The sequence below is a fragment of the Mustelus asterias genome, chromosome 13 (assembly GCF_964213995.1).
Source record: "Mustelus asterias chromosome 13, sMusAst1.hap1.1, whole genome shotgun sequence".
In the NCBI taxonomy this organism is placed as follows: domain Eukaryota; kingdom Metazoa; phylum Chordata; class Chondrichthyes; order Carcharhiniformes; family Triakidae; genus Mustelus; species Mustelus asterias.
The window spans coordinates 88,738,156-88,761,109 of NC_135813.1; the positions used below are offsets into that span (position 1 = coordinate 88,738,156).

At 41.1% G+C, this 22,954-nt stretch overlaps 1 protein-coding gene across 4 annotated transcripts in view; it reads left to right on the top strand.

Moving 5' to 3' along the window:
• The window catches only part of cltcl1 (clathrin, heavy chain-like 1), a 62,306-nt gene that overhangs the window by 30,431 nt on the left and 8,921 nt on the right, over positions 1 to 22,954 (top strand). For all 4 annotated transcript variants that reach the window (XR_013499393.1, XM_078227241.1, XM_078227242.1 and 1 more), the window contains 18 exons: positions 135 to 335; positions 482 to 634; positions 907 to 1,029; positions 2,615 to 2,752; positions 5,990 to 6,154; positions 7,995 to 8,175; positions 9,114 to 9,277; positions 11,377 to 11,502; positions 12,438 to 12,580; positions 13,440 to 13,674; positions 14,112 to 14,234; positions 15,565 to 15,710; positions 16,171 to 16,354; positions 16,532 to 16,724; positions 19,195 to 19,352; positions 19,999 to 20,163; positions 20,533 to 20,640; positions 22,667 to 22,834. Coding sequence is in view for 3 of the 4 variants with exons in the window: in XM_078227241.1 (XP_078083367.1) it covers positions 135 to 335; positions 482 to 634; positions 907 to 1,029; positions 2,615 to 2,752; positions 5,990 to 6,154; positions 7,995 to 8,175; positions 9,114 to 9,277; positions 11,377 to 11,502; positions 12,438 to 12,580; positions 13,440 to 13,674; positions 14,112 to 14,234; positions 15,565 to 15,710; positions 16,171 to 16,354; positions 16,532 to 16,724; positions 19,195 to 19,352; positions 19,999 to 20,163; positions 20,533 to 20,640; positions 22,667 to 22,834 (2,874 nt within the window). In the remaining variant the exon portion in view is untranslated. The remainder of the gene's footprint in view (positions 1 to 134; positions 336 to 481; positions 635 to 906; positions 1,030 to 2,614; positions 2,753 to 5,989; positions 6,155 to 7,994; positions 8,176 to 9,113; positions 9,278 to 11,376; positions 11,503 to 12,437; positions 12,581 to 13,439; positions 13,675 to 14,111; positions 14,235 to 15,564; positions 15,711 to 16,170; positions 16,355 to 16,531; positions 16,725 to 19,194; positions 19,353 to 19,998; positions 20,164 to 20,532; positions 20,641 to 22,666; positions 22,835 to 22,954) is intronic.

The following is a 22,954-nucleotide window of genomic DNA, read 5'->3' on the forward strand; positions in this document are numbered from 1 at the left end:
TAGTGTGCATGTGGGAGTGTACACAAAGAACTCGAGCCTGAAATGTGCAGTGGGTAAGAGTTGTATGTTAAATATGTGCAGTGCTGTGACATTAAATGCTATAGCTGGGGTTACTACTGTCTCTTTTTTATTAGGGTATTCTGCGGACTCCAGACACCATTAGAAAATTCCAGACTGTCCCGGCCCAACCAGGGCAAGCTTCGCCTCTTCTCCAGTATTTTGGGATACTCCTTGATCAGGGACAGCTGAACAAGTATGAATCATTGGAACTCTGCCGACCAGTCCTGCAGCAAGGCCGCAAACAGCTGCTGGAAAAATGGCTGAAAGAAGACAAGGTGACCAGTTTTGTCTCTACCGGGGCAGATGGGGCTGACTTGTCAGGGCCTAGAGTATATTATAAATGCAGCTTTAAGTATTAAGAGGATTGCATCCACTTTCATCTATAGTAATTCATTTTTTTCTGTGCTTTGAACTTTTGTAGCTGGAGTGTTCTGAGGAGCTGGGGGACTTGGTGAAGACAGCTGATCCCACACTAGCTTTGAGTGTCTATCTCCGAGCCAATGTGCCAACTAAAGTTATACAGTGTTTTGCAGAGACTGGGCAATTCCAAAAAATTGTTCTCTATGCAAAAAAGGTATTTTCTTCAATCCTAAATGACTTGCCTATTCCACTGGAAATGGTGCCTGTTAAATGTTTGTTCATGTATAACTCATTAATGCAATGCTAGTAAATGCTTGAGCTTGGAGGCTACACAAACTATACATTAAAATAACTATTTTGTAAATTTTCATGTGCTAGAATGTGTATTGGTTTTCATGGGAGTTTCAGCAAAAATTATCTTGCCATTTATAATTTGAGATCAGCAGATATTTTTCCATGACGTCACATTGTGCTTTGTGTTGACAGGTTGGTTACACTCCTGACTGGGTTTTCCTGCTGAGAAATGTTATGCGGGTGAGCCCTGACCAGGGGCTTCAGTTTGCACAGATGCTTGTCCAGGATGAGGAACCTCTAGCTAATATCAATCAGGTTAGTTACAGAACTTGTCTAAGCTTTGCTTTCCTTAATCAAAACTTTAGATGTAATCGGTGTGCCTCCAGCTGATTAGCTGGGGCTGAGCAGAGCTCAGTCAAACTTGATTTTTGGTACTATTGTGGGGGGTTGGTTTCTGGGAATTGGTATAGATTTGGTTAATAAAAATGTGGATGAAATCACTTTTTTTCCTTATTTAATGTGGCCTATAGGATCAAACACAATCCAATTTGAGCAGCAGCTTTGCATTTAGTTAGAACCATAAAATCCCTGCAGTGCAGAAGGTCAAGACTGCACCAACCCTCCAACAGAGCATCTTGCCCAAGTCCATTCTCTCTGCCCTATCCCCATAACACTGCACATTTGCCATGGCAAATCCATCTACATGTCTTTGGCCTGTGGGAGGAAATCAAACCAGAGCAGCTGGAGGAAATCCACACAGGGAGAACATAACTCCACACACCTCACCCAAGGCTGGAATTGAACTGGGTCCCTGGCACTTTGAGTGCTAACCACTGCTGCCATTTCTGCAACCTTTAACTGTTTCTGTAAACTTTGAGAAGTGTAAATGCAGAAATTTATTTTTGGGCAGATGTGATGTGCTTTAATGCAATGGTGCAGGCTGGCTTATGATTTTTAGCAGCATGTTGGACTCTGGGCTCACTATCAAGCTTTGTGTAAGCAGAAATGAAGATATTTGAGTAATCTTTATCCAAATTGAATGAACTACACTACCCTGTTATATAATGGACCAATGAATGCTCATGATGACAGAATCCTTGATTTTTGGACTTTGTTGCTGAAATTCTTTAAATTTAGAACTTTAAGACCTAGATATGCTGAGTGACTTTCAAGTGAATTTACACTAACAGTTTGACTAATAGTTTCCTTAAACTCTACTATCTTCCAGTGACCTTCACAGATAAGTGATTAAGCCAGACCTCATGACCATGCTTTGAATATCTGCATACCTAACCCTCTGCTCAAACTGGGATTCTACAGCACATTTTGATGCCTGTCAAATGGCATTCCTTGAGTTATGTTTTTTACTATTGACGACTTATTTGTGGAATAAATATTGGCTAAAACACCAGTCCTGTTATTTGAAATAGAGCCCTGTGACCCTTTTTTACATCCAGCTGAGCAAGCAAATGGAATCTCAGTTTAACATCTCGCCCAAAAAGACAGCACCTCCCTCATTACAGTGCACCATCAGTTCTGCATGGGAGTGTGGGCCTTGTGCTGAATGGGTGGATTTGAGCTTGGAACCTTGTCAGTTGTGGTTCAATTGGTACCACTCCTGCCTCTGAATCAAAGTTTAGCCTATAATTGTCAGCAGGCTATCTGATTGTGAAGAGTGTCAAAGCCTTTTCTTTGTCCTTTGTTTGAGTCAGCTAGGTAACTGTCCAGAGCAAGAATCTTGCCTCCTGATAGAGCAGCTTCCCTGGCTAGAATTGGCTGACTCTCAGCAAGATTCAAATCTGGCAATTTTTTATTTTGATCAATGTGGATGGACACTGACAATTGTAATACTGAGAAGCTGTGACAGTTCCTGAAGGTTAATGCTGTGTTTCCCTCCTAGATTGTGGATATATTTATGGAGAATAACCTGATCCAGCAGTGTACCTCTTTCCTATTGGATGCTTTGAAGAATAATAGACCTTCTGAGGGTCACTTACAAACCCGTCTACTTGAAATGAATCTGATTCATGCACCACAGGTGGGAAATATGTTTTACTAACTTGCTATACTAGGAGTTTGAGAACACAATCCCATGTCCTTCACTGGTGTTCATTGCATTATTTCTGGACTGATAAATTGGCAACGTACAGATTATATAAATGTCCCTGTTTTGGTCTATTGACATCTTGCTGTTATTGAATTAATGTTCTGAATATAAAAGTATTATTGACTTTTTTCCAATGCTATCCTTCTCTCTCCTTGCAGCATCAAGGGCTAAATGCTAATCTGACAAAGCTAAATTTTGTCTGAAGTAGCCATTAACAGTAGCATTGTTTGTACACTGATATAGTGCAATGTTGAGCATCCAAAGCATTAACAAATTTGGTGCATTGCAGTGTGGCCATGGCCTTGGTTCTTGGGGCAAGTGGAATGGAGTATGTTTGTGGAAAGCATTGGGGGCCATACTGAGATTACAAAGTCCAATCAATTGGGTTTTCATAAAGTTCCCACTTCTGATGTGTGATTCATTAAATTCACATGTTGGTCAAGGTGCAATCACTAGTCTCAATATTGGATTTCTTTATCTAAACTTAGATCAATTTAATATTGCAATGCCATCCATAGCCTGGCTATTTACCACCTGGAATTCTGACTTGCCTATACTAGTTTGAATACTGCTTAAGTTTCAGATTGCATGCAACCTTTAAAGTTTGTTTGTCACAAGTAGGCTTACATTCTCACCAATGAAGTTACTGTGAAAATCCCCTAGTTGCCACACTCCAGTGCCTGTTTGGGAGGGAGAAAATTTGGCATGACCAGTGCACCTAACCTACACATCTCTTGGATTGAGGGTTGACACATTCAAGGATGGGAGGGAATCTATGCATGGAGCCAAAGGAAATGGGCAAGGTATTAAATGAGTACTTTGCCAAAGAGAAGGACTTGGTGGATGATTAATCTGGGAAAAGGTGTGTAGATAGTCATGTTGAGATCAAAAAGGAGGTATTGGGGTTCTTGAGGAACATTAAGGTAGACAAGTCCCCAGGGCCTGATGGGATATACCCAAAATACTGAGGCAAGGGAGGAAATTTCTGGGGCCTTGAGAGAAATCTTCGTATCCTCACTGGCTACAGGAGTGGGCACAGTAAGAAGTCTCAACACCAGGATAAAGTCCAACAGGTTTATTTGGGAGCATAAGCCACTAGCTTTCAAAGTGCAGCTTCATCAGGTGAGTTGGATTTCAGTTCACAAACAGGGCATATAAAGACACCGACTCAATTTACAAAATAATGGTTGGAATGCAAGTCTTTTCAGGTAATCAAGTCTTAAATGTGAGTGGAGAGAGGATTAAGCACAGGTTAGAGATGTGTATTGTCTCCAGCCAGGACAGTGAGATTTTGCAAGTCATGGGGGTTACAGATAGTGTGGCATGATCCCAGTTGAGGGCATCCTCGTGTGCAAAACTTGGCTATCTGTCTCTGCTCAGCAACTCTGCACTGTCGTGAAGGCTGCCTTGGAGAACACTTACCTGAAGTTCAGAGGCCGAATGCCTGTGACCACTGAAGTGTTCCCCAACAAGAGAACACTCTTGCCTGGTGATTGTCAAGCAGTGTTCATTCATCTGTCGTGTCTGCATGGTCTCCCCAGTGTACCATGCCTCAAGACATGCTTTCCTGCAGCATATCAGGTACACAAAATTGGCTGAGTTGCAAGTGTATGTACCATGTTCTCATGTGAGATGATGGCATCCATGTTGATCCAGCATGTCTTGCAGAGGTTGCTGTGGCAGGGTTGTGTGGTGTCACGGTCACTTTTCCTGAAGGCTGGGTAGTTTGCTGCAGACAATGGTTTGTTTGAGGTTGTGTGGTTTGAAGGCAAGGTGTGGGGATGGCCTTGGCGAGATGTTCATCTTCATCAATGTCATGTTGAAGGCTCTATGTCATAGCTTCTCTGTTCCAGGGAAGTACTGTACAACAAAGGGTACTCTGTCCACCATGTCCTGTTTGTCTTAGGAGGTCGGTCCAGTTTTTCACTGGCGTGTCGGAACTGTTGATCGAGTCGAGCACCATATCCTGTTATGAGGGCATCATTGTGTCTGGAGGTGTCTGTTGCAATTCTCTGAGCAGATCCTGTGTATACAGAGGGCTTGTCTATAGGGGATGGCTTCTTTAACGTGTTTGGGTGGAAGCTGGAGAAGTGGAGCATGAGGTTATCTGTGGGCTTGCAGTACAGTGAGGTGTTGAGGTGACCGTCCTTGATGAAGATGCATGTCCAAGAATGCAACTGAGTAGTCCATGGTGAGTCTGGTAGGATGGAACTTGTTGTCGTCATATAGTTGTTTCAGTGATTGTCTGCCATGAGTCCAAAGGGAGAAAATGTCATTGTATCTAGTGTATAGCATTGGTTGAAGGTCCTGTGCAGTGAAGAGGTCTTCAAACCTGTGCGTGAAGATGTTGGCATATTGAGGTGCAAATTTGGTCCCCATGGCTGTTCTGTGTCTGGAGCTTTACAGAACCTTAGTCAGACTGCACTTGGAATAGTGTTCAATTCTGGACGCCAGAAGGATGTAGAAGCTTTGGAGAGGGTATAGAAGAGTTACCAGGATGTTGCCTGGTATGGAGGGCATTAGCTGAGAGGTTGGAGACACTTGGTTTGTTATCACTGGAATGATGGAGGTTGAGGGGCAACCTGATAGAAGTCTGCAAGATTATTAAGGGGCAAAGGTTAAAGGAGATGTACTAGGCAAGTTTGAGTGGTGGGTGCCTGCAACTTGCTGCCGGGGGGGGGGGGGGGGTACGCACCTGGCGAGGAAACCCATGCAGACATGGAGAATGTGCAAATTCCACAGTGACCCCAACCCAGGACCCTGGTGCTGTAAGGCAGCAGTGCTAGCCACTGCCACCCATCCACGTGAACCAGAAAATATCTACTGGATATTGTATAATCGAACTGTTGCCACCATCTTAATTGAAGTGTAAATTTGCTAAATTACAACACTTATTGACTATAACTACCTGTTTTGATGTCCTTGCTAGTTGGGCACTAACTTGAATGTTGGCTAATAATCAAAAGCCAGAGGTACTTGCAGCTAATTCAGCAATTCTCAAGGGCTGAAAGATCTGCTTTGCTATCTTGTGCACGATATGCTGACTGTCTAGAATATGACCTCTGTATTGCTACATCTTAATCTAGTCAATTGTAACAGCTGATTAGTCATCCATATAACTCCATGAACTGCAATAATGTGTTTACTAATAGGACTTTGTTTCTTCAGGTTGCTGATGCAATCCTTGGAAACCAGATGTTCACTCACTATGATCGTGCCCATATTGCCCAGCTATGTGAAAAAGCTGGTTTGCTGCAGAGGGCTTTGGAGCACTATACAGATCTGTACGATATTAAGCGTGCTGTTGTGCACACTCACCTTTTGAACCCTGAGGTATGAGTTTCCCTAATACAAAACTTATTTGGGCAGGCAATAAAAGGTTAACAGTCAAATACAGTTTTGACATGGCTGTCTCTATGACACCGTCAGAGTTAGAGGCAAGGCTTTTTCTTGGCAAACTGGCATTGTCTCAAATTCCTAATTCAGCATTCTGTTCCCTTAATCAGACAATTGCTGCCTCTTGTGGCTTCTGGATGTATAAGACCACTTGGAGACTACAGTATCATAATTGGCTTCCTAAAACTGTTTAATGATTCTGACAGTTACCAAATGACTTGCAACTTAATGTAGTACAAGTTATTGGTTAAGACTGCAATCCAGTAAACATTGACTTTTGCATGAGCAATAATTATGGGGTTGCTTGTTTCTTAAATACCTTCCATTTAAAAGTAGCCATGTTGGAATGTAGACATGGTTAAAGGATATATAAATGCAAAGTAGGATGGCTGCATGGAATTGGTTCCTTCAGTAAAGGCAAGTAAGCTGGCTAAGATCAAGCCCCAAGATGGAATGCAAAGCTGTTTCTTATTGGCTTGAATGTCTTGTGGGGATCATGAATGGGATTCTATTTAGTTTTTGGAGCAAGCCAGGAAAGGATTTGGGCTTGCCCACACATTGGCTTTTACTTCTAAGAATGGAGTAAAATTTAAGAAACCGAGCCTGGCCTGAAATCTGGTGTGATGTCTGTCAGTTTACAACTTGTATGTCCCCTTTTGGGGAATTTGAATTGGAGTAAGCAAGGAGATTGATTTAAGATCTTGCTGTTTATTGGCTAACTCTGAGAAAGGATATTAAAATTCTCAGGCTTGTGTGAATGAAAGTCAGCCAGGATGTTTATAAACCATTGGCAATTTTTCCTGAGTTGATCATGAGTACTAGCTTCCTGTGGGATTTACATGTCCCTGGTTACTGAACTGTAGAGGTCCACACCCTGCAATAAGATGGGAAAGCCATGTGTGACATGGATTTTTGAGGGGGGGATTAAATGAACAGCTCAAGCATTGCCTCCTAAACTGGGTCTGGCTCAAGTCATTTATCAACTGCAAATTTTTAATGCGTTCATCTATTGGAATGGTCATTGCAGAGCAGCATCATGGCTGAGTCAGGGCAGCAATGGGAATTTACCTGGGTCAGCCAGTTTTGAAATCCAGTAACCCTGGCTGAAAGCCATCCTGGCTCTAATTTCTCCCACACCCAAAAGATCTTTCAGGGAATATACCCTTAGAATTGAATCATTTCCCCCAGAATTCATTTGCTTTCAAGATTTGAAGTTGGATGTTGATCTCCAACTCTAATGATATTTGAGATGGATGTTAAATTCCACATCAGTATTTTGTGGCACTTTATGCAGGGTGTCTTCAGGTGTCCTGGCAGACTTAGTTTTCTCACATAGCCATACAGTGCCAAAGAAGGCCATTCAGCCCATTGAGTCTGCACCAACTCTCCAACAGAGCATCTGACCACAAATATTCCCTGCTAATCCCCCTGACCTACATACCTTGGGGCACTAAGGGATAATTTGCATTGTCAATCCACCTAACCTGCACATCTTTGGACTGGAAGGAAACCCACGCAGACACCGGGAGAATGTGCAAACCAGACACCCAAGGTTGGAATTGAACCTGGGTCCCTGGCACTGAGGCAGCAGGGCTAACCAGCCTGTTTACTAGCTGATTTCATTCCACTGGGATTTGATGGTAAACATCCTGGCATTGTTGCCTACATTTGTGAAGCTGTTGAGGTACAAATGCAATCTCATCCAGCTGGTTTTAACCAATTCATCCATAAGTCATTTGTAGAAAACTGGTGTTTAATTGTTTCTTCTTCCTCTTAGTGGCTTGTGAACTTCTTTGGCGCACTCTCTGTAGAAGATTCTCTTGAGTGCTTGCGTGCCATGTTGTCGGCTAACATCCGCCAGAATCTTCAGCTTTCTGTGCAAGTCGCATCCAAGTACCATGAGCAACTTGGCACACAATCACTGGTGGAACTTTTTGAGTCCTTTAAAAGTTATGAGGGTAAGTTGTTTTACAGCACAAGTGAGTGTAACACTGCAGAATGCTTGAGGAAATAACTTGTATCCTTGTGCAGTAGATACCCATGATTAACTCCTAACTTCTGCTAAACTTCCCGTTTCCAAACATTTTGCAGGATTACCTTTGTCCTAGTCAGTTTTACAGCACAAGATGCCCTTGAACCAAAATCATCCAATCTAATGCAAATTGACAGAAATATCAGCAGCACTCTAACCTGTTGCTGTTTTTGTCAAATTGGAAAGATTGAACTGGAGTAACCATTTTTTCTAATTGTATGTATTCTGCAACTTAATCAGATCTAATGTCAATTTCTTCACCCTTTAGCTAGCGCATTCATCTTTCGATCTGCATTATTCAAATTCAGTGGCCTTGTTTCAGTACAATTTCATTGCATCCACTTTTTTCTGCTAAGAGTTTCTCAACTTGTTGTAGCTTAAAATATTCATAGTGCTTAAAAATGGCAGCAACAGAACAGTATTCAAAGAACCAAATTAAGATATTTTAATATTTTGCTAGTGGGGTAAGTGTGAAGAAACTTTGCTTGAGAAAAGAGCCATGGGGGGTGAACTAATTCTTCAGGACTGACTATAGGAGTTGGATAGGCTTCCTCCTGTTCTTGGGGCAATATCTGATTTCTAATAGCATTTGTGTACTAGAGGTTAAAATCAATTGCAGGTGTAGAGATGTGCTTTTTCCCCTTTTGACATAACCTGATTCTTGTTGAAGAATGTTGCCAACAAGTCAAAGCAATACCAATAGCTCAGCCTGTGCAGCAGATTGCTGTTGCTCTAAGGACATGAAATCCAGAGCTGCTAATGGAGTAGGTTCTGACATTGACTTGTATTCTGCTGAATGTGATGAATGATTCCAGATGAAGTAAATGTTTGTTTAGAGCTAATTTCCTCATTTTTTTCCAACAGGGTTATTTTATTTCCTCGGATCCATTGTGAATTTCAGCCAAGAGCCAGATGTTCACTTCAAGTATATTCAGGCAGCATGCAAGACTGGGCAAATTAAGGAAGTTGAACGTATATGTCGTGAGAGCAATTGCTACGATTCAGAACGTGTGAAGAACTTCCTAAAGGTACTTTGTGCTGCCATTGTATCTTGTTTCATTTGAGTCTTGTAACAACACATTGCCCATTGGGTCACATTCTTGCCTCTTGGAAATGTTTTGGCTTGCAGCCTAATTGAATGTCCAGTGCTATGTCCAGTGCTATGCGACACACGACAGCGCAGAGTCGCGGAGCAGAAACTGATAGCCAGGTTCCGCACACACAAGGACGGCCTCAACCGGGATATTGGGTTTATGTCACACTATTTCACATAAATATTTCTGCTTTTTTCCTCCTGAGTCTTTATCATGCGATCCTAGAATCAGAATTTATGTCACACTATTTGTAACTCCCACAGTTGCGTGGACCTGCAGAGTTTCACTGGCTGTCTTGTCTGGAGACAATACACATCTTTTTAGCCTGTCTTGATGCTCTCTCCACTCCCATTGTTTTGTTTCTTAAAGACTGGATTAGTTGTAAGTATTCGCATTCCAACCATTATTCATGTAAATTGAGTCTGTGTCTTATAAGTTCTGTTTGTGAACAGAATTCCCACTCACCTGAAGAAGGGGCTCAGAGCCTCGAAAGCTTGTGTGGCTTTTGCTACCAAATAAACCTGTTGGACTTTAACCTGGTGTTGTTAAACTTCTTACTGTGTTTACCCCAGTCCAACGCCGGCATCTCCACATCAGTGCTATGTGGCCAGGGGGACTATCCTTCTGCAAGGTATTGATTTAAGTTCTAGTGAAGGTCCCTTACCACTATTCAAGATTCCTGCTTGATATGGTATTTCAGCTCACTGAAGTTGGCAAACACCACATTGCCCACAGAAACAAACTTTAAAATTGGCAGGTACATTTTCCCTACATTAGAAGTGAGTATAGCCTGGCCAGCCCCTCCAGCATGCTCTGCATCACTATCTGAAACATTCCTACTTCATCTACAATTCCCTTGGATTCCAAATTATTCAGTTTGAATATACACCAACTGTGTAGCTGCATTGGAGGTCGAGAATTCCAAAGATTGTCAATGAGTGAAGAAATTCTCCTGTCTGTGGCTGGCTTCTGATCTTGTGACTGCTCAAAACTGAGTAACCAGAGAAAACCGTCCCTGTCGAGCCTCTATCTTCTCGAGGGGATAGATCTATTCTGGTTTCTCTTCAATGCTTCAGTGATGCCTTGAACAAGCTCTTGAAGTGAAGGAAAGAGGGAGAATCTTCACTTGATTTTTTTTCAGAAGTGGATGTGTTTGGGTTTGTTAATTTGTCTTAAATTGATCTGCCACTTTAGTAGCATGTAGGTTATTTCCTCCACTGGTATGTTAGAAATGTTCAGGGTTAAACATGACCAGATTTACAGAAACTAAATTTGCCATGCTGTTGATTACCTACAGATTCTGAAATGTCACTGTCTAATGCTGCTATAAAGAATTTTAAACTGGATGGATATATATCTGTAGTTTGGGCAACTGACTTGAATTACTGCTTTCAACTTTTAAATTGGTTGTGTAGTAAAACACCTTTGCAACTAACACCAATAACCTTTTTTTGTGGAGGGAGGTACAGCATCTTTATGTATACTCTAGGTTAATGGTGACTTACCAGATGCACCTATTTCAGTAGTTTTTGTCTGCTCATACCATTCACTGCTCCATCTTTATGCAATGATGTTTGAAGAATGCATATCAAGAAATTTGGGTTAAAGTTTGAATTTTATTTTGGATTTGGTGGGGGGAAGCAATTTGTTCCAAATTAGGCTGGTGAAGTTCATTGAGCATTTTTTGCATGGGAAATGGAATTTTTTGTATCTGCCTACCCTATGGATTATATAACATCCATAACTTTTCAAATTACAACTGAAAATTGTAATCTCACTTAAAATATTTATTTGTACTCTAAATCCGAAGGGTCGCAAGTTATTTCAAATGTGGTTAAGCATTGTTCTTGAATGCCCAGTTTTGGCTTTTTAAGAACTGATGTTTGTCCAGTTTGGAATTAACTGATGGGGTTTGTGGTGTTTGAAAATGTTGGCTCTATAGCTGTTCATGCTTCAGTTAAACAGTTGAGTCACTGCAGCCTGATTTTTAGTTGCTTCTGGTACCAGACAGTAATTCTTTACCTTGTTTTCAGGAAGCTAAGTTGACTGACCAGCTCCCGCTTATCATTGTGTGTGACCGGTTTGACTTTGTTCATGACCTAGTTCTGTATCTGTACCGCAACAACCTGCAGAAGTATATTGAAATTTATGTCCAGAAGGTGAGTGAAATCATTAAAGCCATTTTGGGAATTGAACTTTCAAATGTTGATTCCATGCAAATGGAGTAAGCTATTTGGCCCTTTGAGTCTGCTTTGGCTTTCAATAAGATTGTAAGTGATCTATCTCAACTCTTATACTGATTCTCATAATCTCTCAATCTATCTAGCAGCCTTGAATGCACACAGTTGCTGAACATCCACAGTACTTTGGGATATTCAATTCTAGATTTGTTATCCTTGAGTGAAGAGATTTTTCGATCCTCCAATTTGAACACTCCAGCCAGGAAAAACCTCTTCCCAACATTTGTCCTGTCAAAGCCTTTAAGAATGTTTGTTTCAGTGATGCATCTCATTCATCTAAACTCTAGGGAATATTTATAGAACAATCTCCATTCCAGGAATTAATTTGAACCTCTTTAATTGTAGCTCCTCAAAAGCAAATTCCTTTCTTGGAAGGAGCCAAAACATTACACATTACTACAAAGGTGATCTCACCAGGGCCCTACATCCTTGCATTAAGACTTGCTTAAGGCTAATGTGCCATTTTCCTTCCTAATTGCTTGCTGTACCTCTGTTTAAAGGTGAATCTGAAATCCTTGAGGGGTAGAGAGAATAGTTAATGATTTTCAAACAGAAGGCACAATGGCTTCCTTTGTACTGATTCTATAAGTAACATTTTGCATAGCTTGATCTGAAATCTTGCAAAAGCAGTGTGACATTTTAAAAAATCCATATAGGGTGACATTTCAGTAGACATCTTGAATGTTAACTCTTAACTGGTGTATAACTATTCTAAGAATTTGACCTGTTTTTGGGCAAAAGTAACTGCTTGGAAAGCAAGAATAAATTCATGAGTTGAAAGCCAAGTTAATCCACTTCAGCTTTCTTATGCTAGCAAAAACAAATATTGCTAATTCTCGTCTCATTGTGTGCAGGTGAATCCTAGCAGGCTTCCAGTAGTGGTGGGTGGACTGCTGGATGTGGATTGCTCTGAAGAAGTTATTAAAAATCTTATCACTGTAGTCCGTGGACAGTTTTCAACTGATGAGCTTGTGGGTGAAGTGGAGAAAAGGAACAGGTCAGTAACTACAGTAGTTGATTTTGTGCTTGCCTCTTTATTTTGTTTTGAGGTAAGTGAATGGGGTTCCCCTGCTGGCTTTCAGTGGCATTGCTACTTCTGTCGCCTTCAGTATCAGGTTGTTTTTTATTTGCCCGTTCCCTCAAGTACTTGAAGGAAGCATGTTTAGTCACTGAAGGATTCAGATAGCCCTGTATACAGGAGACTTAGTGAACCATCATTCTCTCTCATTACCTGTTGGCGTCCTTCGGTTAAAGCACTAATGAGGATTTTTATTTTTGACTTGGAGCCACAACTGATTCCTATGTAATGTACATAATGGGGCTTGGTTAGCATTGCAACAGACTGGCAAGAGTACAAAGTTGAGGGAGCTGGAGAAAATAGTGGATGCACAGCAGGTCCACCAACATGCAAACTTAAACACAAATGTACTTTAAATTTCCAAACGTTCTGCAACCTCTGATCAAACACCCAAATTAGCACTTAACCACTTGAGTGTTCAAATTCCCACTCTTAATTGTGCCAAGAAGCTTCATGGTGCAGACATAGTCTCTTCACAGCTCCAAGACTATCTGTCTCTTGTGTAGCTTGAAACCCATGACCTTCTGACTGAGGCAGGTGCTGCTTTTGAGCTCCAGCTGACATTGGGGGTTTGCCTTGGCCATCTTTTCCCATCTGTAAATTTTGAAATCCATCTACAAATTCTTGAGGTATAAATGGCCTTGAATATCATTTCTACTGGTCTATCCTTTTCAAAAAGCTATGTAGCATCTGATTTGGCTAATGGTTGAATTCTAAGAATTGTGGTATAAATACCAAGTGTTTTTGATCAGACCTCACTAATGTTGTCTCATTACAGATTAAAATTGCTGCTTCCATGGCTGGAGGCTAGAATTCATGAAGGTTGTGAAGAACCTGCTACTCACAATGCTTTGGCAAAGATCTATATTGATAGCAATAACAATCCTGAGCGGTTCCTGCGTGAAAACCCTTTCTACGATAGCTCTGTGGTTGGCAAGTACTGTGAAAAGAGGGATCCACATTTGGCCTGTGTTGCTTATGAAAGGGGCCAGTGTGATCTGGATCTCATAAAGGTTAGCGTCTGTGTTATTTGGCCTACAGCACATTCTCTGAGATGGATACTATCTAGATAAAGGCTGGTCTGATTCATGCTACCCAGAACTAATCTTTTGTACCAGAACAAGCTGTTGCGGTGCAAGGGAGCATTGAATTTAATTGCAGGTGTAGTCAACTTCTATGAACTGTAATTGTAGTAACCTGGAATGCATTTAGGCCACTTGTGACATAAAATGCACTTGTTATAGTTACCAATATTGCTACAATAAAGGAGTCCCTTTCATTTACCTGAACAGTTTGGCAAGGCAGTAGTTGAGTACTCCAATCTTCAATCCAATACATAAATTTAATTATTTTGTAGAAGGGTGTTGACAAATATGGAGTTGTAGGGTGTAATACATCAGATCAAGCTAATTTGATCCTTTAAATGTATAATTTAACTATCCAATCTTAGGTTTGCAATGAAAACTCTCTGTTCAAGAGTGAAGCTCGCTATCTTGTACGTAGAAAGGATCCAGAGCTTTGGGCCAATGTCCTTGAAGAAAATAATCCCTTTAGACGACAGCTGATTGACCAGGTATGCTGTTACGTTCTACTATCTTTGTCTTAAACTTTCAAGTTGTGTTTGCCCAATTAATGAATGCATGACTTTTATCAAACTTGCTGACTAGAAAGGTACCATGTTTAAACCTTTGTGCAGTAAGAAGTCTCAATACCAGGTTAAGATCCAACAGGTTTATTTGGCAGCACAAGCTTTCGGAGTCTTGGGCTCCATCAGGTGAAGGAGCCTGAGACTCCAAGCTTGTGCTGACAACTTGTTGGACTTTAACTTGGTGTTGAGACTTGCTGTTCTTGCCCCAGTCAATCGCCACATCATGGCTACCATAAACCTTTTGTGCACAGGGTATGCTGATTTCACCTGGACATAAAGCTATTGAGTGAACAGTCAGGATGTCTGTCTGATCCCTGGAAGATGGCCACTGATTCTCAATAAATTAGTATTGGTGATTTGGATGAAGAAAGGGTTTAGAATGAAAATAGGTGGATTTAGAATGGAGATAAGAATTTGAATTTTAGCAACACCACCTTAAATGGATTCCGTGTAACAACATGGACACTTTGGTGTTAATGAAACCTGATGCAAGCTTTCAGCTAGATTGAATATGCCAGACTCCAGAAGAGCTGAATGCCAAGCAACTGTTAGATGCACATCAGTGGATATTGTAAGCAGGGTGACATTTGAAGGTGTTCAGTTGTTTTACTCGTGAGACTTGGCCTTGCTACTGGGCATTCAGCAGGGTTACAATGAGAAATTTACCTTCAAATTTCCATTAACTGTCTGAATTTGTTAGACCAGTGAGTGGCCCTCCATCTCTGGGCTGCAAGATTGAAATCAGGCTTGTTCACTAACCATGACTCCATGAATAATATTTAAATACATTTGAAATGTTTAAATCATTTGTTAATAGAACTCATCAACTTGATATAAACAAAATATATATTTGCACCAGAGCATTTCAGTGTGCAATCAGCATGTCTGTCTCTCTCTCCATGTGCCCTTGCTTTACATGCATATCACATCAATCGTACTGGCAGGAAAACTACATGGTTAGAAATTGGAATGTCAACCTTGCATGGGGGCAGCAGTCTGGCAAATGTCTTGTGGGCTGCATGTGGCCCTAGGTCACAGGTTGCCCACCACTGAGCTAGATTAGGTGTGTGAGCATCTGCTGATTGTTCCTGACTTGGATGTGGCAGAATGATTGATTCATTCCTTCATCTTGCCTCTTACCTGGTTACTGAGTGCCATCTTTTGGCCACCTAAGATATTGAGCTTGTTTGGAATTTATTTTGGTTCAAACAATTTTCAGCAGTAAGACTCTTGAACTACTTTGTACATTTTTCAGGTTGTCCAAACAGCCCTGTCGGAAACCCAGGATCCAGAGGAAGTATCTGTTACTGTGAAGGCCTTTATGACTGCAGACCTTCCCAATGAGTTGATTGAACTGCTTGAGAAAATAGTTTTGGATAACAATGTCTTTAGTGAACACAGGTAGAAAATTTTGACCTAAACTAATTCTTGCAATGTAAATCTATTAAACATTTTGCAAATATTGGCTAAATGCAGGTGTTGTAATGGACTATTTGCATGGTTTTATCTCAATGGATGATTGGCATTAGCTCCCAAAAAAAGGTCTGATGGCATTGTAGTTCTACTGAGTACAGTGGCAGTTGGCACCCCAGTGTTCAGGTGTTGGAGTTGCCCCTCCACTGCTAAATCCAGGGGGTGGTGATGGTGAGATTGTGGGTGAGGAATGGGCTTGGTCTTCAAGTCCTGAAGAGCTGTACATCCACCACTGTTTTGAATTTCTGCAGCTGAAGACTTATTCAGTTTCAGTCACTGCTTGTGCATGGAATAAGTTTAAAATATTTTGTAGTTTCTATTTGATTGCATTTGCCAATGAAATTTGTTTTGGGATTGATTCTGAGATTAATGTAATCCCCATGCACAGAAATCTGCAGAACCTACTGATTCTCACTGCTATTAAAGCAGATCGAACCCGTGTTATGGAGTACATCAATCGTCTGGACAACTATGATGCTCCTGATATTGCCAACATTGCTATCAGTAATGAGCTTTTTGAAGAAGCCTTTGCAATTTTTCGGAAGTTTGATGTGAATACCTCTGCAGTGCAGGCAAGAACATTTGTTTTCTTTGTTCTATTGAGTTATTACTTTGAATAACTTTAGGTGCAAGTTGGCAGTGTGTATTGGTTCTGTTGTCTGACTTTGAAACACTTGGAGGATGAGCACAGGTATTAATTTGGGGAATTAAAATGGTTAGTTTAAACTTTTATTGATCTCCATCCTTAGGTTCTGATTGAACACATTGGAAATCTTGATCGAGCTTATGAGTTTGCAGAGCGTTGCAATGAGCCAGCTGTATGGAGTCAGCTGGCAAGAGCACAGTTGCAAAAAGACCTGGTTAAAGAAGCCATAGATTCCTACATCAAGGCTGATGATCCATCTGCTTATATGGAGGTTGTGAAAGCAGCCAACAAGAACAGTAAGTAATGGACAATGAATCATCCATTACTTTGTTACTGAATGCAGTGTTCTAATGTAAATCAAAACATCCAAGAATGTGGCCATCCATTCTGTTTCTTTCCCTGACCTATTAATCTTCCAGCCTCCCCTCATCTCAACACATCCTGCTCATTAGATCATTTCCACAGCTCCAAAACCAGTTGCTATTATAACTGGTTCGTTCCCTTTTGAAATCTGAATCCCTTTCCCCTCCATCCCTAACTACAGCCCCATCCCCATGCCTGCTTTCCTTGTTTCTTGAATGTACCAAATTTTCCTGTACTCCATTTGTGAATTCCCTCCAATGTTTCTTGCCCTTGCCACAACAGTATGATCAAAGTCACAGCACATGCTGTGACCATGTTACCCTATCCTTCTCTACCTGTCAGTAGCCTTTTATTGTTAACTATGCCATCCTCAAGCTGCCTTGGTTTGCCAGATGAGTGGGGCTATCCTCACCTGGTTCTGTTCCTATCCAGCCATAACTAGTGAATTGTCTGCAGTAGTTTCTGTTCCCATGCCCACAAGTCCCTGAAAGATTAATCCACTTGCACCATTATTCCAAAACATGCCAAGGGTCCCACATAAGCTGACAAAAGCATGTCCTGTCCATTGCCTCAGCTGGATTGCTTGTCCAACATCCATTCCTGGAATTCAAATGGGAAGATCATTTGTTGTGGTGCATTGCCACTGGTTCCATCCCCTTGCTGACCATATTTGCAGCCTTGATATCCTACTTGCCCTGGAGCTGAGCTTCCAACCCATATCTTTTCCATTATCAAGACTACCATCTCCATAATATTGCCCATCTCTGCCTCAGCTTATCTGCTAAACCTTTAAATACATCTATCAACCATTCCAGTGTACCCTTGGCTGGGTGCTCCACTCCATCTTATTAACTGAACTGTTCAAACTCTACCTGTATCTTATTGCCTGGTGTGGGATGTAAACTAGCATAGACCAGTTGGGTTGATTTTGTTTCTGGGTTGTGGACTTGTATAATTAGCTTGCATTTCACATACCCATTACTCCATTACCTAACCCCCATTGACTCCTGGTCCACCAGCAAGTGAGAATTTTTATCCCCCTGTTCAAATCACTCTGCACTTGCCCCTTATCCCGTGACTGTAACCACCTCCAACCTTGATGCATGCATGCCTGCATGCACCTTGATTGCCCTGCCATCTCGGCCCCAAGCTCTGGAAGTTCATCCCTAAACCACTTCCCTCTTTCTTCTCTCCAACTCTTCCATCACCATCCTTTAAAACCCACCTTGTTTCACCAGGCCTCCTTGGTTTGGAGTCCAATTAGTCCAATTTCACCTTGATGTTTTGCTGTGTTAAAGTGCAATTATAATTGCAAGTTTAATCTTTTTTGTTTGCTTGAGTCTACTTAATCAACTATGTGTTGAACATTGAAAGTGTCAGCCAAAAAGCTGCATTTTTTACTGCCTTATCATGCTACTGCTATCCTACCACCATTTTATCCTTTGACAATCTCGTCATTCTGCAAATCAGAAGTGACTTGTCCTGCAGTTTGATTTGACTGACTTTTCACTACACTAACGTGGTAATATTTTTGTCAGCTATACAGACAAAGTAGATCATGGGGAAGGAAACAAGAGTGCAGAATGTAGTGTCAGTCATAGCTAGGGTGTCGAGAGATCAACTTAATGCAAGGTAGGTCCATTCAAGTCTGACAGTAGGGAAGAAGCTGAATCAATTGGTACATGACCTCCTCCAACTTTTGTATTTTTCCTGGTGGAAGAATGTCTGGGGTGCATGGCGTCCTTGATTATGCTGGCCGCTTTTGAGGCAGTGGGAAGTGTGGACTAAGTCAATGGATGAGAGGCTGGTTTGCATGATGGATTGGGCTGTATTCACAACCTTTTGTAGTTCCTTGCAGTCTTGGGCAGAGCAGGAGCCATACCAAGCTGTGATACAACCAGAAAGAATGCTTTCTATGTTGCATCTGTAAAGGTTGGTGTAGCTGAAATGCCAAATGTCCTACTTCTGTGAAAGTAGAGGCATTGGTGGGTTTTCATAACTATAGTGTCAGCATGGGGAAATTAGGACGGGTTGTTGGTGAGCTGGACACCTACACTACACAATGACAAGCACCCTATTGCAGCTGTTACTCCAGCTGACTTGGAGCAAGAAAAGCAACTGAATGGAATAAAGGCTGCCTATCCAAAATGTTTTTGTTACTCTGCAGGTTTTCAATTAGCGCTAGAATTTCCAGTAAGAGCCGATTTGACTCTTCTGTGCTTGACATCCTTACAACTACCCAATTAAATTCTTTCCCATCTGTTCACCTGTGCAATATTGCTACCTGATGATTTGCTCAAACAATTCATTTCCCACCACCCCCTTGAGTGTTTTGAAAGTTTGTTTAAGATATTTAATAGGTTTGTTATTAGTGAATATTGTAATCCAAATTTGACCTTTCAGATAACTGGGAAGATCTAGTGAAGTTTCTGCAAATGGCTCGGAAGAAAGCCAAGGAGTCCTATGTAGAGACGGAGCTGATATTTGCTCTGGCAAAGACTAACCGTCTGTCTGAGTTGGAGGAATTTGTTAATGGACCCAATAATGCCCACATTCAGCAAGTAAGTAATACCTTGAATACATTAAGCTTCTCAAATTATCACTTTGTTAACTTGCATTCATTTGTATTTTAAATGCTTTACCTGTAAATCAAAGTTGTCCAATTTGCATGCAACCTTGGCTCAAGCCACAGTGCATTGCACCTGTATAGATTTGAGTTACTTTACTGTGCTACACCAAATGGAGAGAACATTTAGAAATGCTCAGTTAATTTTTCAGTGGAAGGTTTGAATCTCAAAGCATTGTGGGTTCCTGAACTGACTTTAGTGGTTCCAACTGGTATAGTTACCACATGATGTTCAGACCATTAACCTCCCCTGAAGTGTTTAGGTTTTGTTATAAAATTAACCTTTTTAGTTTGGAACTTGCTGCCTGCTAGGGTGCTGGAAGTAGACAACTATTTGAAAGAGATTGGATGGACATTTGAAGCAAAAACTTGCACAGCCAAACAGAAGGAGCAGGGGAATGGGACTGACTGGTTTGCTCTGCAGCAAGGTGGGATAGATTCACTTGATGGGTGGAGTGGTGGTCTCCTATACTGTGTAGTTAGACAAATTTCTAACTCTTGTGAAAACTGACTTATGGCACAGATGGCCATCAGTCTGTGCTGAGAACATGTATGGAACTAATTGTAACTTCTGAATGTAGGTTGGTGATCGCTGCTATGATGATGGCATGTATGATGCAGCAAAGTTACTTTACAACAATGTCTCCAACTTTGCACGCTTGGCTTCCACTCTGGTACATCTAGGAGAGTACCAAGCTGCTGTGGACAGTGCCCGCAAAGCTAACAGCACCAGGACTTGGAAAGAGGTATGTGGTATACAACCATCATCTAAGTTAGTTACTCATTGCCACTGAAGCGGTTTTTGCATTTCGGTCTAACTAGTGTATGGAATTGGTTCTTGAGAAGATTCTGAATCTCTGGACAATTAGCCAATGGGTGTTAAATGCTGGCCTGGCCAGTGAATTGCAGCCCACAAATGGATGAAAACTGATAAACTACCTACCTAACCAATGATCTAAGATGGACACTGGTATGAAAACATTTTTATCAAGTTTCTATTAAATAGCCACTGAAGTTTTATCTAAACCTCTGTTGTGAATCTAATTGACAACTGGTGTGCAGATTTAAAGTTAATTTAATGTGAATAATCTTTGGAATTGCCTCTTCACCTCTAGGTTTGTTTTGCCTGTGTTGATGGTGAGGAGTTCCGTCTGGCCCAGATATGTGGACTACACATTGTCATCCATGCAGATGAGCTGGAGGAGTTGATCAGTTATTACCAGGTAATGCCAGTTCTGTAATGGCTGTTTAGTTTCCCCTCTGCTGCAAGTATATGGTCTACCAAGCATTACTGGTAGCCACTGTATTGGTGTTTCCACACTTGTAACCAGTACCAAAACTGAAATACAGGATTGATTTGTGATGTAGATACTAAAGCAGATTGGGGACATGCTGCAATGCAGTGCAGATTTTGTAACTCAATCCTAAGTAGCTAGAAGGTAAACAGTTTGCCTCTGATTTGGCTTGGATTCCATGGTTTAATAAAGAAATTAACATTATTGAAACATTAGCAGGGCATGTGTACTATAACAGTAATTATTTGCATGGGAAATGGGTGGATCTGGCTGGCTGCCACAATGCTTTATAGGAGACTTGTAACCATAATCTGACAGCAAATGTTGTAGGCTTTTGCTGTGCTTCCTGTTGACTGAACAGATCAATTTAGAACAGATATTCCAATTTAGAAATAGATATGAGTGCTCTTTCCTAGATTTCAACTAAATGCAAGGTTTTGTGATAGCTTTTTGATACTAGGTGTCATGAGTAGCAAGTAGGTTCTAGAATGATGTCCGAAGCACTTGCATTATTCTGACTTCCAGTTTTTTGTAAAGTTGCGAGTATCTCCTCCTGATCTCCATATACACCTAGCAGGGTCCTGAACCAGTGCATCTTATTACAGCCCTTGTGTGGCACATTCACTGTTCATAAAGTCCAGTGCCTTGAGCCAGATGTGAACAGTTGACTGCCCTCCCTGGAAAGCTGGCTCTCTACTCGAGGGAAAGAGTTGGGAAAATTAAACATTAAGGTTGGGCTTTGCCCAGCAAAATGGATGGTCATTGAAATGTTTAATCCAATCTGAGTATGTATAGATGTTCAATAGAATATTGATCCACGAGTGGACTGTAGGAAAAGACGATATCCATAGTGACTAGGAAGTTATTGGTGAGCTTCCTAATGGCAGTGAGAGCCTTATTCTACTCTAAACATAACACTTCAATGTTTTTAAGATCAAATCAATGACCTGTATTTTAAAAAAAATTGTCCCAAATTTGCATTTATAGGATACTCCGATGAAACAATGAAGCTTAGTTTGATTTATTAGTTATCAGAAATGTTGCTGCACTTAGTGAAATGGCCTGAATTCCATTACTCATTCTAATTGCTGGTGTCAAGGATAGAACACTATTTCAAATGGTGAAAAGCATGGAGGCCCTTGGGCACTTGGGGACCCAGGGTCATAAATCATTAAAATGTCAAATGGGTACATAGAATCAAATGGTCTAATGGAATGCTGGTCTTTGACTAGAATTCAACTGGCTGAAGTCACTCTAATGACATAGTTAGATGACTGGAGTACCGTGATCAGCTCCACAAGCATGATGCTTAAGAAAAATTGGCTGAGTAGTGTAGACTTGGCAGAATTATCAGGATTCCAGGTTTAATTGAGGAACGATTACTCAAAGGCTGCATTTCCTAGAATGTAGAAGGCAAAAGAGTGACTGACTATAAGGAGAACTGTTGACAAATAGCTAGGAAAGTGTTTGAAGACTACATGGGGTTGCAAATGGATAAAGATTCAGCAAAATATGGCAATTGGTGGATAAAATGGAGGGGTGAGGGGAATGTTTGGCAAGAAGTTTTAAAAGCGGTATTAAACAGAATGGATGCAAGGTTCTTGAGATGCAGAATGATCTAGGTATTCTAGTGAGTCACTGCAGGCCCAGCAAGCATTTAACAAAAATAACAATTTGTTTAACAAATTTAATAAAAATAAGTTGTACAGAGCATTGCTGAGACCAATCTTGAATACAGTGTGGTTTTGGTTGTGTAAATGCATTGGCAGTTCAGATTTTACTAGATTGATACCCGGAGCCATGAAAGGTTAGTGGGGCAGTCAAAATTGAGTTGAAACCACAATTTGGTCACCACTGGTGGAGCCAGCTCGAGGGGCTAAATAGTCTGCTCCTGTTTATTGTGTTCATGTGCTATTGTTACCCTTGAATTAAAAATTGCTTTATTTTGCACTAGGATCGGGGATACTTTGAGGAACTAATCTCTCTCTTGGAAGCAGCATTAGGTTTGGAACGGGCTCATATGGGAATGTTCACCGAGTTGGCAATTCTGTACTCCAAATTTAAGCCTCAAAAGATGCGTGAACATTTGGAACTCTTCTGGTCCAGAGTTAATATTCCAAAGGTATTTGCAGTTTATACTTTCCACTTCAGTTTCTTTCAGACTTTCCATGCATAGTAAAACATTCTTCAAAACATTCCAAAGGTGGCTTAAAGTTGGCACATTGCAGTGTTCTGTCTTGAT